Source organism: Sinocyclocheilus grahami, unplaced genomic scaffold, assembly GCF_001515645.1.
Source record: "Sinocyclocheilus grahami isolate Dianchi unplaced genomic scaffold, SAMN03320097.WGS_v1.1 scaffold842.1, whole genome shotgun sequence".
Lineage (NCBI taxonomy): Eukaryota > Metazoa > Chordata > Actinopteri > Cypriniformes > Cyprinidae > Sinocyclocheilus > Sinocyclocheilus grahami.
The window spans coordinates 390692-406926 of record NW_015506021.1 but is presented as its reverse complement, the minus strand read 5'-3'; the positions used below and the strand labels follow the sequence as shown (position 1 = coordinate 406926).

The 16235-nt window shown below is 39.0% G+C and overlaps 1 protein-coding gene across 1 annotated transcript in view; it reads left to right on the top strand.

Moving 5' to 3' along the window:
- LOC107562817 (teneurin-3-like) overlaps window positions 1-15931 on the top strand; it is a gene marked incomplete at its 5' end in the record, with an annotated part of 64294 nt that extends 48363 nt beyond the window's left edge. Inside the window, 11 exons of the mRNA XM_016247547.1 lie at window positions 2965-3214; window positions 4745-4765; window positions 5850-6082; window positions 7121-7275; window positions 8119-8999; window positions 9396-9571; window positions 10404-10639; window positions 11322-11618; window positions 12060-13671; window positions 13766-13896; window positions 14586-15931. Of these exons, the coding sequence (XP_016103033.1) occupies window positions 2965-3214; window positions 4745-4765; window positions 5850-6082; window positions 7121-7275; window positions 8119-8999; window positions 9396-9571; window positions 10404-10639; window positions 11322-11618; window positions 12060-13671; window positions 13766-13896; window positions 14586-15338 (4745 nt within the window). The remainder of the gene's footprint in view (window positions 1-2964; window positions 3215-4744; window positions 4766-5849; window positions 6083-7120; window positions 7276-8118; window positions 9000-9395; window positions 9572-10403; window positions 10640-11321; window positions 11619-12059; window positions 13672-13765; window positions 13897-14585) is intronic.
- Window positions 15932-16235: the final 304 nt, after the last annotated feature.

Genomic DNA, 16235 nt, shown 5'->3' with positions numbered 1-16235 from the left:
AGGATGGGCGACTAGTGATATGCAAATCTACATATTTTGAAAATCATCTAGTTGGCCTGTATAATTAGAATATTTTTTTAGGTTCACATTTCTTTGGCTGTGTTTACGTAGGACACTTTTTTTTTAGTTCCAAAACCAGCTATACAGAATGCAACTGAGTGGAACAGAATGATAAGGTTTTGAAATGTTTTTTAAAGACTTTTTTTTAGCATGACATGCCAAGATGCGATGTAACAGCTACAGATTTCTGTCTGAATGTATATGACTGTTTTTTTAATGGCTGGTGCTTTAAAATAGGATGTAGCTGAAGATGCAACTTTTCCCAAAAGGTTTTACTGTCTAAACGTTCCTTTTTTTATCTTCCCAGATCGTGACGTAGGTACTGTATGTGGGGGCGTGTTAGAACGAGCCGTTTCAGGTAGGCGTGGTTAACTCTTAACTTTTATAAAGAATATCTCTTTGGTTTTGAGACTTTAGTGTTTGCAACTTTACAGATCTTCTTTATGCACCAAGAGCTTGTAACACTCCAAAGAGAAAGTAAAAATTGAAATCGCATCATATGACCCCTTTAATCAAATTGTCATAACTCGGTCTTTCAGTGAAATCAACAGACATTACTTCAGTTTTGTGACTTTAGTTACATTCACTCAGTCGTGCCACTAAGGCACATATACTGTATATCTGCTACACAAAATAAATACAATATAAGTGAAGTGAAGTGAAAGTGACATGTGGCCAAGTATGGTGACCCATACTAGGAACTAGTGCTCTGCATTTAACCCATCCAAAGTGCACACACACAGCAGTGAACACACACTGTGAACACACACCCGGAGCAGTGGGCAGCCATTTATGCTGCGGCGCCCGGGGAGCAGTTGGGGGTTCGGTGCCTTGCTCAAGGGCACCTCAGTCGTGGTATTGAAGGTGGGAGAGAGATCTATATGGCTAGATCTAAATGCAGAGATCATTTATACCATTGTTATATATCATCACATTGCCCAGCCCTAAAACTGCTCTATGTTAAGGAATTCTTTACATAAAAGTATGAATGTAAAGCACTAGACAAATAAATTTGACTGACTTGACTAACTGCTAAAGCACACTATGCTGAATGTATGCTAATTAAAGCACCTCTGCTAAAAATATCAGAATTATCTGGAAAAAAAAATATTAACTAGTCAACTTGTTAGTCTTTGGATCAACTATTCGAATACAGTGTTATCTATTTTCTGTATTTCCATGATCGGAGTAGACCACCCTCCATTAGAAGACAGTCAAAAGAGTCTCTCTGCTCTGCTTCTGACACTTTGGTTTGTCTTGTTTACTTGCACAAAATAAGAAAAAATACATAATATAATAATAACACCAATAATAATAAATCTCAAAGAAACGGTTGAAGATCTGTAGCCTTGACAAAACATTTGAAACTGCACAGTTTCAGACTCCTATAGTTTTAATGAAATGCGGCCTCTGAACCAATTACAAAGCAAAGGTGATTGTGTGTAGCCACTGAGGTAGCTAGTTACTGAACTTGAGATGTAGTGGCCAGCCAATGGGAGTGTAGTTCAGTGCCGTGTTACTGATGTGATTAATAGGCCAAAGCAAGTGTTGAAAGTCTTAACATGTTGCTCAGTATGAATAATTTATGGCCCTGGGCATGACACTTCCCTTTGAAGTTCCTCTTTGAAGCCAACCCCAAAAAGAAACAAGTTAAATTTTCACAGGACTGAAATATTTATCTGTAATGACCCAAGCTCCTCGCTCAGTCTTGGACTGAAAAGGGTGTTAAAATGATTGAAACGATCAAAGGTTTTAGAAGCTGAGATCTATAGGGACTGGAAAATAAAGCACACAGCTGTGTAGACAATCACCTCTCAGGTGATCGAAATGTCTCCGGTTGGTACATTTAATGCCTGAGGACCGTATTCTTTTTTTTTGGATATTGCACATTTGAGACCAATTCTATCTGATTCAACAGCACAAACACCACAAAATCCTTAAAAAAATTAAATCATAGTTTTGCCATCAAAAATGCTATTGTGTGGCATAAGCTTTTCTCTGAACATGTTGTAAAATATATTTCAGTTGTTGAAAATTAAAGTGAGAAATAATCAGACAAATACATGTACTGTATGTGCTAAAATTAAGAAAATGACTGATAAGTAGATTTATAAAATGTAGAAAATGTATATTTTTAATAACATTTTTAGTGATTTGACACAAATTATAGCATAGCTCTTATCATGCAAATGCAATTTATTTATCCTTCTGCTCATTTTCATTTACATGTACTAAATCGCATTGAAAGGAAAATAATGCAAAACCGAAATAAAGACTAACATCAAATAAAAAAAAGAAGTAATTCTGCTTAAAACTAGACTGCTCAAGAAGTGCTCAATTTATTTCAAAAGTTGAAGTTGAATCATCAATATTAATGAAAATGTTCATTATGGTAGCTCTGATGTCTTTAGCAGCTTAATTCTTTTTGGAGCTTCCTCATCAAAGTGCTACTTCAATGTCCACATTAATGGAGTTTCTAACGGAAGTTCGGGAGGATCACAGCGCTAAGTGCCCCCTTTTCATAGTGATGTCCAGGGTAGGAACTTTCATCTATAGTTGAGTTATATGCTCAGGCCTTTCCATTACAGGCAAAAAAAAACAAAAACAGTTTACTCTTTTTTTTTCATCCCTCGTATAGATTACAAGAGCATTTGAGGTTGTGAAGTCAGATAATAATAGCATTTATCTGCTTGTCTGTATAAAACAAATTAATCAAGTTTATCAAATTTTTTTTTTTTTTTGCTATTGAATTTTTATTTTATTATTATTATTATTAGTAGTAGTAGTAGTAGTAGTAGTAGTAATAATAATAATATTCTTTTCCTGGGTCTATGTGATTCTGGTTTATGTATATATATTTTTTAAACTACTACTTTTTCCCTCCCACTCTCTCTGGTGTCTCAGGGATCCTGTATAAGGGAAATGGTGAGAATGTCTTCCTCTCCCAGCTTCCTCCCATCATCAGCACCATAATGGGGAATGGCAGACGCAGAAGCATCTCCTGCCCAAGCTGTAATGGGCAGGCGGAGGGAAACAAACTGCTGGCTCCTGTTGCTCTTGCATGGGGCATTGATGGGAGCCTGTATGTTGGCGACTTCAATTACATCAGACGCATCTATCCATCAGGCAATGTCACCAGTGTCATGGAGCTCAGGTGAGTGAGCACAACTGGATGGGTGATTCAGCAGCAAGGAAATCTAGCAGAATACTACAGGAGACATTTTGTGACAAATCGCAGCATGTTGAGAGGCAGCATCTAGACAGTCTCTCTGCAAAACATTTGAAAGCGTAACTGTTTTTAATCCACAAAAAATAGTCCTCACAAAACGAAGGCCTTCAGATTTTGCATAATAGTGGCACCAATTCTCACAGCAGGCAATTTTTAAAGTCCGACAGTAATTGTCTTGAAAGTTATTGTTGAATGCTGTGAATTTGTAAGCAGTGCTTTGATAACAGTAGAAGCAGTGGTTGAAAGGGGATGAATTTAGAGACGTTTAGATTTTAGTGTGCTGATAGAGTGTTGTGTTTTAGCCTGTTGGAAAGTAAACTCTGTCAACGAAGTTGTTTTATTTCAAATCTACTTTGGATCTACTTTTGAATTTTAGAATATAATATAATTTTATTTCAACACGTTGCCACATACAGTGTTAAGAATCAGTATTGTTTTTGTTATTAAAAATACTTTTCATTAATTGAAGTAAAGCTGAAATCAAATAAAATATAAATATGAGTAGAAGAAAAAAAAGTTTCCCCAGTAACAAAAGTGGGGCATATACTACAAGATAAATTGGCCGATTTAGGGCCGAATTATTCACTTTCGACAATCCTAGGTAAAGTCCTTACATACATGTAGAACTTAATGGTTGTACAGATTATCTTATATGATTTTCCTGTGGTCTGTTAAGAGTGATTGAATTGAACGTCGTGGCTGCACCAATCTCAAATCGTAAATATGCAACATGTTGAATATAGGCTATCAGAAATCCTGTTGAGTGGGGGGATCCCCGAGGACAAATGCGCACAGACTCTGTATATTGTTACGTGGAACGAAATGATTCCCAATCAGAAAGTGAGCTTACGGAATCATTAATCACCTCCAGCTCGCACTGTAATGTAAAGTCCACGTTCAAACTACTTCATCCAACCTTTTTCTTTATTTCCACCAATTTTCAGTAAAAAATCTATTTTAATTCTATTAACGCCATTTCTTGTTGCCCGTCATCCACCATTTGTTTACTCTAAAGTCACGTTTGACCACGCAAGATTTCTTGTGTTCATAACTGGGACTCTGGTTGTTTGTGAATGGAATCAGTTAGTAAGGTGTGCTGTCTTCGTCACATACTATAGGAACAAAACTGTTAAATCTATGATTTCTTTTATTGTTGTGTTTGATCTCTCACATTGTGAAAATCTGACAAGATTTAAAAAAATATTTTAGTGTGGGCCAGTCTTAAGTTGAAGTTCTAAAATAACTAAAATGAAAACTGAAATAAAAAGGTAAATATAAATATTTTAGAATACATTAAAAAAAAGAGAGGTGGAGAATAAGTACAGTAGTCACCAGTGGGGTCCTGAACTAGATGGACAAGGGGTTATGGGAAGTAAATAGAATAAGTGTATACTATTTTACCTATACCATATGTTCTAACTATATGTTTCCCTCCTTCTTTCAAACGACCCAAAGAAATAAGGATTTCAGGCACAGGTAAGTTGCGTGTAGTAAATGTCACACAATGCTGATTTGTTTTATAAAACATGCATGTATTATGTACAAAATTTTAGATGGGTAACTTTTTTTCAGATCAACAAACATCACTCGTGACCCCTTTGAGCAATTATTATTATTATTTTTTTTATGGAATGAAATGTCCAAAGGGTGTCTATAGAAAACTAACCCAGGTTTGTTACTAATCCCAGAAGATGTCAAGGCACATTGTATGAGAGATGTTAGCACATCACCAAATTTTTTGACTGTCTAAAAGATATACTGAAGCCATGTAAGAGGACTTTGGATTATGGTGTAGTGGCCGACACTCTGGACCTTCAGCTGAAAGAAGTACCACTGTTTCACATTTTCACATTTGGATTTTACACAGACCAGTACCTCTGAGTGTGAATTGGTTTCCAAACAGTCCAGGATATCGATCGAATAGAGTAAGCTCAGTGTGCAAGAATAGCCCTAAAACTGCTTTTGATAATACGTGAAAAGATTGGTCTGATCCCATATGAGAAGGTCACAGATCTCCAGACCATCATGCACGAAGTCTCGACTGGACTGGTCATTTAACCACTAATGGCATGTCTGGAGGGGCCACACTAACTCATTCAGAAAGGAGCAGGCTGATTGGGAGACATAATTAATGAATGCAAATAAGCATAGTGTTCTGAAAAGCCATCAGTTGTTGACAGTCATTAAGATATGCATATCATCACCGCATCGCAGAGAACCTTTCCCCGCAAGGGAACAAGAATGATTGAAATGATCTGGCAGTCTTGAAGTCGTCATCACAGCAAATACGTTCCAGTCACATCACATTTACTTCCCTTTCACACATTCTTTTTTTCTTCTTTCCATCTGTCAGGAGCTCACACCCTTTTGATAATGCGAAAAACATGCTGCGATTCTCTCAACGTCTTTAATGATATTAATATTCTAATCAGTCTCTCATTTCATCTGCCATCTCCAATTGCAATGTCAAACCAATAATTTATGAGTCGCACTGACTCGGCTTGACAGCAGACTAATGTCTTCACTCATAACTCCTACTGTTTATGTGTCTCTCCCCAAGTAACAATCCCGCTCACCGCTACTACCTGACAACGGATCCCATGACGGGGCAGCTTTATGTGTCCGACACCAACTCCAGACGCATCTACAGCCCGCAGGTGCTCCTGGCCAGCTCAGAGCCCCAGCAAAATGTGGAGGTGGTGGTGGGAACAGGAGATCACTGTCTTCCTTTTGATGAAACTCAGTGTGGCGATGGAGGACCAGCCACTGAGGCTCTCCTCACAGGACCCAAAGGTATTGTTACAGGATCATTAAAACTGACAATCAAAAGGGTCATGCATTCTTTTCAAGGAAAGAGTTGAGAAACATGGGTTCTTCAAACTTCTGAAATAGCTACAATGAATCTTCTGAGGCATATGACACACTTTGATTGGCATGAAAGATCATCCCAAAGCTCTGTGAGCTTTTAACACTGTATTATGTAATGAGGTTTTTGATTGGCGCGTCAACGAGGGAAATGGGAACTGACAGCCCCGGGATAGGTATTAAATTATTTGACTGAGCCAGACACAATGGATTGATGAAGCTTCTTTGAACGATTCATGACTTCATGACATAAATTATAAAACGTCACGCTTGCCTGGTGAATATAGACAACCTTCAGCATATAATCTCGTCATGCAGAAAAAGATATGTTTTCATTGTTTTTTAATAAAATGTCATTCACACATGAATGCATGCACTGAATGATGGATACATTAGATATCATATTTCCTGTGTAGATGGGTACGTAATATATCTACATTCTGGCTGTCGTAACTATAAAAAAGTCAGAGGCATGGATGCATACATGCAGTTTCCTCGGTTGGGACTGAGATTTCTGCCATAACGTCAGTTCACTGTTTTTGTCAGGCACACAAACTCTCGGTGCTACCACTCAGCTAGGCACGCATTTACCAAGCGGCAGTTACTATAGCAACCCACACTTTCATAATTTGGGTTTAAAAGTGGGTTTGATGCTTTACCATTCTATGCTTTTGTCAAATACCCTGAGCAGACTTGCAGACCGACTGAGGCGGAGTGAGAGAGAGTGAACACAGGCTGAAATGCTAGAGGGAGGGAGAGATGTTCTAATACATCCTATTCCACTTTCTCCTTAAGAAATAATTCAGCAGTGGGAGACAAGATGTGAATAATTGAGGGCGATGCTTTCTGCAGTGACCTGAATAATGGGAAGCCAAACACGACACATGTACCCGCTGCCTGGATCAGGCAAGCAAAGACCACAGCTGTGTGACCTGCACATTTCGTTCCTTCCTCTATTCTCCCCAGGGATCGCTGTAGACAAGAACGGACTCATCTACTTTGTGGATGGGACCGTAATCCGGAAGGTGGATCAGAATGGCATCATCTCCACCTTACTGGGGTCCAATGACCTTGCCTCTGCTCGACCTCTGAGCTGCGACTCAGTTATGGATGTCCATCAGGTGAAAAGTGAAAATTGCTCAAATCAACACACTCAAGTAATTTATCACGACTCATGGAGAGACCTAAATGAGTTTTGGTCCTGATACACATTTCAGATGTAATTTCACTTTTTTTTTTTTCTTCCATACAGTGCCATAGTGATTAGCTGTTATGTTTTTTTTAGTATACAAATACCGATACTGAAATCTATAGTAGGCCAATAATCAATAAAACCCTCATATACACATTATATTATGGCAAATATGATTTTTTTATTATAAGAAATTATGAGATTATCTCAAATTATGAGATATTTTTCTCAAAAATCTCACAAAAAAAGAAAAAATGTATAACACTTTACAGTAAGGTAACTTTGTTAACACAAATGCATTGATATCATGAACTAACAATGATTTCAAAATAAGTACAAATAATGTAATTTATTGCGCTTGGTTAATATTATTTTATAAATATATTATTGATGATAGTTCATTCATGTTTGTTACGATTAAATAATTAAAAATAATCTATTTTTCCAGGTAAAAATTAATTTATAAATAAAATATGTTAATTTATACAACTTTTTATTTTAATGTATTAATTTAATTGTTGTTTCTCAATATTAATATTAAAGCTATTGCATTAATGTTAACATATACAACTTTGCTGCAAAGTGTTAAAATATCTATCGATAATTTATACAGCTTGAAATATTAATGAAATATTAAAAGATATTATGTATGCGGGTAGGATTAAAAACGAAAATGTACTAATATCTTTATAAATGGAAGTGGAGCTATATAAACTATAACAGCTGCATTTCTTTTTGTACAATGCCTTTCGTCTTATCTCTCTGCTTTTAGGTGTCTTTAGAATGGCCAACAGATCTGGCTGTTAGTCCGATGGATAACTCATTGTTTGTGCTGGATGGCAGTGTGGTTTTGCGGATCACTGAGGAGGGGCAGGTCAGTGTGGCAGCAGGCAGACCCCTTCACTGCCCCATGCCTTCTACAGACATCTTGGTGACAGAAACACAGCGAGCCACGCATACCCATCTGGAATCCCCAAGCGCCATCACTGTCTCCTTCAATGGAGTGCTGCACATCGCGGAGACAGACGAGAGGAAGATGAGCCGCATAAGCAGCGTGGCAGCAGATGGCGAGATCACTCACCTGGCGGGGACGCCTTCAGATTGCGACTGCAAGACCGACGTCAACTGTGATTGTTACCTAACAGGAGACGGCTTCGCTAAAGACGCTCGGCTGAATGGGCCGTCCTCTCTCGTGGCAGCTCCGGATGGAACCCTGTATGTAGCCGACCTGGGAAACATTCGCATTCGAGTGATTGGAAAAAACAAGCCTGCACTTAACAGCATGGGCTTGTATGAAGTGGCATCGTCCGCGGAGCAGGAAGTATACATGTTTGACAGTAATGGCACACACCAGCACACAGCCAACCTGATCACTGGAGACTTCAAATACAACTTCAGCTATAGCAATGAAGGAGATCTGACCTCAGTGGCTGACAGTTATGGGAACACGCTACGGATTCGCCGGGATGCCAGCCGCCTTCCTGTCCGCATCGTTGCACCTGACAACCAGGTTATTTGGCTAACTGTAGGCTCAAGTGGTGGGCTGAAGACCCTTGGCACACAGGGGCGTGAACAGGTGCTGCTAACTTACCATGGCAACAGTGGTCTCCTGGCAACCAAGACCAATGCCAATGGATGGACAACATTCTATGAGTAAGAGTGTTTGAGCGTTTCTGCTTGCTACTCTGTGCTTGCCAGGGTAAACATTGCTATTATTGCTCAAATTTAGGATCAGCGATTTGAACAAGTATTAAATGACGACTCGTACTCACTCACCCAAAAACATTTGTGCTACAGACATGAATGATATCTAAAATCAAGCTGGTTATTATGGAGAGGTGTACTGTTACTTTTCTAAGTAGTCAGACTTTTGCCTGGTGGATGATGAATTGGGAAAAATCCAAGAATGTTGAAAGAGGACCTGAATCGTTTCTAGGGAACAGCATACCAACACAGAAGTAATCTAGACATTAAAACAGATAGCACAGTAGAAAAGTGCTTATTCATATGGAATGCATTAAATGCAACACCCCCCCCTCTCTTTTTCAGCTATGACACAGAGGGACGACTGACCAATGTAACTTTTCCTACTGGTGTGGTGACCAGTCTGGCCTATGACATGGATACTGTCTCTACAGTAGAAAGAGAAAGTTTTGAACGAGATGAAGCTGCAATCATAACTACAAACCAGTCAGCAATTCAAAAAGTCCTCATGTTACACCAAGGTAACCCTTGTGTTCTGATGGGTTTCTTTTTAATAAATATTTTGGCCTTTTTGCCTGTGTCATTAGGGGTCAAGATTTTTCGAAATTTTTAGTAATTTGAAAAATCTACTAACCAGAAGATCATCTTCAGACCATCCTGGCAAAAAGCTATCAAAAGATTTTTGATAGACCCATCCGTTCTCGAAAACCATGCAAACAAATCAACGAAAAGCTCATGAGGCTTTTTCTCTCCAAACGCTTTGTCGTATTCAGACCAAGCTTGGTGTGTGTTATGATAACCATGGCCTGAGGCTACCTGCACAGTTTCGGCTCAGCGCCACCTAGTGGTCAGGAGATATGAAAACTAGCTATTTTTGCTTATAACTTCTGAATGGTTTGGCCACAAAACTGGTCTCTTTAGATTCAGTGCAGCATATTAGCCTATTGTAATGAATCTGGTCTGAATATATTTTTTTGGGTCATGCCGAGAACATAGATACCAATTTTACCATAGTCAGCTGAACTTCCTGTCCACCATTTTGATTTATGTTGAAACCCTACTCAAACTCTCAAACTCCGATTTTCACCAAATTTGACTCTGATCACCTTCAGACCATGCTAACAAAAAGTTGAAATGAAATTGTTGGCATGATGCCAAGCTGATACTGTGCAGTACTTTGGCATATTGACATTTTAACTGAACTTTTAAATCATCCTAAAAGCTTTAATTACTCATTGTTGCATTTGGACTGATGCTCCATGCCATGCTTAGTTCCTCATTTTGACTATGTTGTGCTTGGCCCCTTAATTGCTGCTTGCAGTTGTATTTTATGTTGTCTTTTTTATTTTGCAGATCAGCTGAAGAACAACTATGTGATTGGTTATGACCATTCCTTGTGGATTCTGTATGCCAATGGAATGAACACTCACTACCAGACGGAACCACACATTCTGGCTGGTGCATCCACCCCTACGCTGGCACGAAGAAACATGACCCTACCCGATGACAGCGGGCAAAACTTGGTTGAATGGCGCTTTCGTAAAGAGCAGACGAGGACGAAGGTCACAGTGTTTGGACGCAAGTTACGAGTACGTAATGAAGTCCATTTATAGAGGACAATGGTTTGTCAAATGTTTTAAAGCCTGAGATTGAATATACTGCTTGTTGAAAGAAACCACAGAACAATTTTGTTCTTAAATGTATTAGCCATATTGTAACACAAAGCACGTAACATCTGTCTTCAGGTTCAACTGACCTCAGTCATTATAGGCAATTTAAAAATCAGTCAAGATTTCTTGCTATACTTTTTGTGTAGATGTGCATTCTTGCAAATTAAATTTGGCATAAAAATGGCACCTGGCATTATAGGCAATTTAAAAATCATGCAAGCTTTCTTGCTATAATTTTTTATTTACAGTAGATGTGAATTCTTACAAATTAAATCTACTAAGTAAATTTGTCATGAAGATGCCACCCGGCTAATCTAGGAGTAGAAAAAAAGAATTACAGTTTTACAGAGAAAATCTATTCTAAAATTGAAGTAGCCTACATTGGAAGATGATTTAATAGTTTGAGCGTGCCACTAAACCACTTAGTTTTATAAAGTTGAGCTACTAATTATGAGACTCAAGTTTCAAGTCAAACTTTCTGACGGAAACCAAAGCAACTCTTAACAGATGAAAAAGTCTGACAATTTTCTAGCCTATTTCTAGCCTGCCATTTTACTGTTGCCATACCAATTTTGTGTCTCTCCTCTGCCTGCACTTCAAGGTAAATGGACGGAACATTTTGTCTGTTGATTATGACCGAGCGCTGAGGATTGAAAAGATCTATGATGATCACCGTAAATTCCTTCTGAAGATTGGTTATGACACAGCAGGTCAGCCCACTCTCTGGATGCCAAGTAGCAAGCTGCTGCCCGTCAACCTCACTCGCAATAGCAATGGGCAGTTGAGTGCCATACACTGGGGCTCTGTCTCAGAGATGGCGGAGTATGATGGACAAGGCCGCCTGCTTTCCAGAACATTTCCTGATGGGAAGACCTGGAGCTACACTTATCTAGAGAAGGTACAGGCCAGTGGAAATTGCTTTTAGTGATGTATGCGATATACTGTAGACATCAATAGTTTTAATCACTTTTAAAATCACTATAATAAAATCACTTTTGCTCAATGCATTGTTTAAAATAAATAAAATCTTACTGAACCCAAACTTTTGAACTAAATATACCCTAAAAAATCCAAAGATTCTGTCATCATTTATACACCCTACACATGATTTTTTTTCTTCCATGGAGCACTACAGAAGGAAAGAAAAAAGATGTTTGTCAACAAATGAAATGAGGGCCAGTAAATGGTGAAGAATTTACATTTTTGGGTGAACTATGCCTTTTATATAGCAAAAACTTTTGTATCCTAATAAGATTAACCAACTAGTGTGACATTTGACATAAAATTAGTTTATCTTAATTCCCCCTGGTTTATGCAAGTTGTTTTCTTCTTGTTCTAGTCCACTGTGCTGATACTGGCGAGTCAGCGGCAGTATGTCTTTGAATGTGACTCTCAGGGAGGCCTTTCTGCTGTCACTATGCCTAGTGTGGCACGATACTCTATGGAGACCATACGCTCGGTGTCTTACTACCGCAACCTTTACCATATGCCTGAGAGCAATGCTTCTGTCGCTGTAGACTACAGTGAGGATGGGAGGCTCCTGAGAGTGGCACAGCTGGGCACGGGACGGAGAGTCCTTTACCGGTACCGCTGGCACAACAAACTCTCGGAGGTTCTGTACGACAGCACTCGCGTCAGCTTCACCTACGATGAGACGGCAGGTGTGCTGAAGACAGTCAATCTGCAGAGTGAGGGTTTTATATGCACCATTAGATACAGGCAGCTCGGCCCACTGGTAGACCGGCAGATCTACCGCTTCAGCGAGGACGGGATGGTAAACGCTCGCTTCGACTACGCTTACGACAGTAGTCTGCGTGTAACGAGTATTCAGGGGGTCATCAATGAAACCCCGCTGCCTATTGACCTTTATCAGTATGATGACATCTCAGGGAAGGTGGAGCAGTTCGGCAAATTTGGCGTCATCTATTATGACATCAACCAGATCATCTCTACCTCTGTCATGACTTACACCAAGCACTTTGATGGGCACGGTCGGGTTCGAGAGATTCAGTATGAGCTCTTCCGGGCTCTGCTCTTCTGGATCACCATCCAGTATGATGATATGGGCCGAGTAACCAAGCGGGAGATGAAGATTGGCTCGTTTGCTAATGCTACCAAGTACAGTTATGAATATGACGTGGACGGGCAGTTGCAGACCGTCTACCTCAATGAGAAAATGACATGGCGCTACAGCTATGACTTAAACGGGAACATACACCTGCTGAGTCCAGCAAACAGTGCACGAATCATGCCCCTCCGTTATGACCTACGAGACCGTATAACTCGTCTTGGAGATCTGCAGTACGAGTTGGACGAAGATGGGTTTCTTCGCCAGAGAGGCTCTGAGATCTTCCAATACAATTCCAATGGCCACCTAGAACATGTCTACAGTAAATCCAGCAGCTGGTCCGTCCAGTACCGTTACGATGGTTTGGGAAGAAGAGTCTCAGCAAAGTCCAGCATGGGACAACATCTGCAGTTCTTCTATGCTGACCTGAGCTACCCAAGCAGGATAACGCATGTCTACAACCATTCCAGCTCACAGATTACCTCTCTATACTATGACCTGCAGGGACACTTGTTTGCAATGGAGATCAGCAGTGGAGCAGAGTTCTACATAGCCTGTGATAACATAGGAACACCACTGGCTATCTTTGCCAGTGATGGCACCCTCCTCAAGCAGGTTCATTATACAGCCTACGGCGAGGTCTGCTCGGACTCCAATCCTGACATCCAGTTGGTGATTGGGTTTCATGGAGGACTTTATGACCCTCTAACAAAACTGCTTCATTTTGGAGTGAGGGATTATGACATCATGTCGGGTCGCTGGACTGCACCTGACTTCATGCAGTGGGAGAAAATCAGCAAGAACCCAGGCCCTTTCAATCTCTACATGTTCCGAAACAACAACCCAATAAGTAAAGTGCAGAAAGTTAGAGACTACTTAACAGGTATGGGATGAATTCACAGCAAGTAATATATCTGCTATACATTGCACATTTCCCCAATCGCAAATTCTAATTTATTCATTGATATTTGCTACAGATGTGAACAGCTGGCTGGTCACATTTGGATTCCATCTCCATAATAGTATCCCTGGTTTCCCTATCCCCATTTCTGAGATGACACAAGCCTCTTATGAACTGGCCAAAAGTCAAGTGTGGGACGACCTGACAGTAAGTTTATTTTGGATGAATATCTTCACGTACTAGTATAAAGGGTTATTATAGTTAACTAAATCTAAAACCATTAAAACAATTATTACTTTTTATTATTTCATTACTTTAAATAAAAGTAACGTTAACTGAAATACAATAAATTAAAAAATATAAATATATTTTATTTCAGCTAGTTTCCAAGGCAACATTTCTCATTTTCGTTTAGTTTAACTTGATGTACTAAAATAAATAAAAAACCTAAATAAAAAATAATAAAACCTATATAGACATAAAAAACCTATGACAAAAATACTAAAACTTTATATTAAATATTTCAAATAAAAATAAAAACTAATGCAAAATAATTATAAAAACAGAGTATAATAATACAAACAGAGTGAGAATACTAGAATAGAATTAGGAATTTGTTTTGGATATATTATATTATATTATATTAACCTGGCAGTAAGTTTTTTGTATCATTACATCTTCAAATAATAGTATCAAGATTTTTACAATAATAATAATTTATAATAAAATAATAAAAGCTGTTTTTATACTTTTTTCAAAAAATAAATGTAAATTAAAAATTGTATTATCTCTTATTTTTCAGATCTTGTAGTATCCCTTTGAAGAATTTTTTTCACCACATGGAATGGAACTATAGCCACATGTTTCTATAAAATGTTTATTATTTTCTTTTGTAGGCCAGCTTTGCAGTCCAGCAGCACGTCATCCGACAAGCTGAAGCATTTCTAACATTTGGGGATCTGCCACAGGTTGAGTTCGGCCATAGCCAAAGGACTGATAAACCCTGGCTGTGGTTTGCCTCAAGCGATTCATTGATAGGTCGCGGGATCATGCTGGCCCTTTACAAAGGTATCGTGATAACTCGCGCACTAAGCCTGGCTAATGAGGATTGCGTCAAGGTTGCCAACATCCTCAATGGCGCACTTTACTTGAAAGACTTGCACTTTATTGTGGATGGCAGAGACACGCACTTCTTTGTTAAAATAAATTCTCCTGAAGCAGACCTGGCAGCGCTGCGGCTTACTAGCGGACAGAAAGAACTTGAGAACGCGGTGAACGTGACGGTGTCGCAGTCCACAGCTGTGCTAGGTGGCCGCACCCGGCGCTTCGCAGATGTGGAGTTTCAGAGGGGGGCTCTCAACCTGCACGTGCGCTACGGGGCATCTCTGGATGAGGAACGAGTGCGTGTTTTAGAGCTGGCCCGACAGAGGGCTCTCGCCATCTCGTGGGCACAGGAGCAGCAGCGGGTCCGAAACGGAGAGGAAGGATCCCGCCTATGGACTGAGGGAGAGAGGAGGCAGCTTCTCAGCAGCGGACGAGTGCAAGGCTACGATGGATACTATGTGTTGTCGGTAGAGCAGTATCCTGAGCTAGCCGACAGCGTTAGCAACATTCAGTTCCTCAGACAAAATGAGATTGGCAAAAGGTAGTGAACAGACCATGATTAGCCACTCTGTGCAATTTGTAATTGAAGAAAAAGTTTAGCGGACACGTTTATTACATTCTCAGTTTGTAAAAACGCTACTACTCTCAGTCTAATAAGAAGAGTACTACCTAGGGGGAAAAAGAGCATTAAAACAACGCTGTGCGTTGTGAAACATTGTGTATTCTCAAGACCTATTTAAGGCCTTAACAAGATTACAATTGTGGAGCACAATGAATTTATGAACTTAACAGCATCAAGAGACAGGCCAGATTCATAAAGCTGTTGATATCTTTAACTATTTATTATTCATTTTTACAAGCACTATTCAAATATGTCCCTAAAGAGAAAAATGGCATACCTTTTGGAAAATGAAAAATGTTTACATATACATATCACTGTACCACTGCAAAAATACCACGTGATGTCAGGTGGTTTATTGTAGCCAGCTATACACTGTAATATTTTTATATTTATTCAGATTTGTCTCTTTTTCCTGTACATTTCATGAATATCATAATAGAGGGGAAAAAAATGATTTGTTGGCAATCATGTTGTGCAATGAAAACTCCCCTAAAATGTGATTTTAGGTGATTGTGTTATTTTTTTTATTTAGGTCTGATTCTACTTTTAGTTACAAAAACAGTGTTTTATAAATGACATTTGACACTTTGATTTACAGCCATTTTACGTCATACATTGACTGAATAAACTGTACATATAATGAATAAAATGTTTTTTTTTCATTCATATTTTCTGTGCACAGCACAGAAAATATGTAAATGTCTGTATTTATGTAAATGTGTGTTTACCTGCATATTTTTTAAATTAAAAGCAATTATTTGCTCATTTGGTTACAGGTCCCAAGGGAAATAAATGATAAAATTGCCTTTTTCTTTTTATA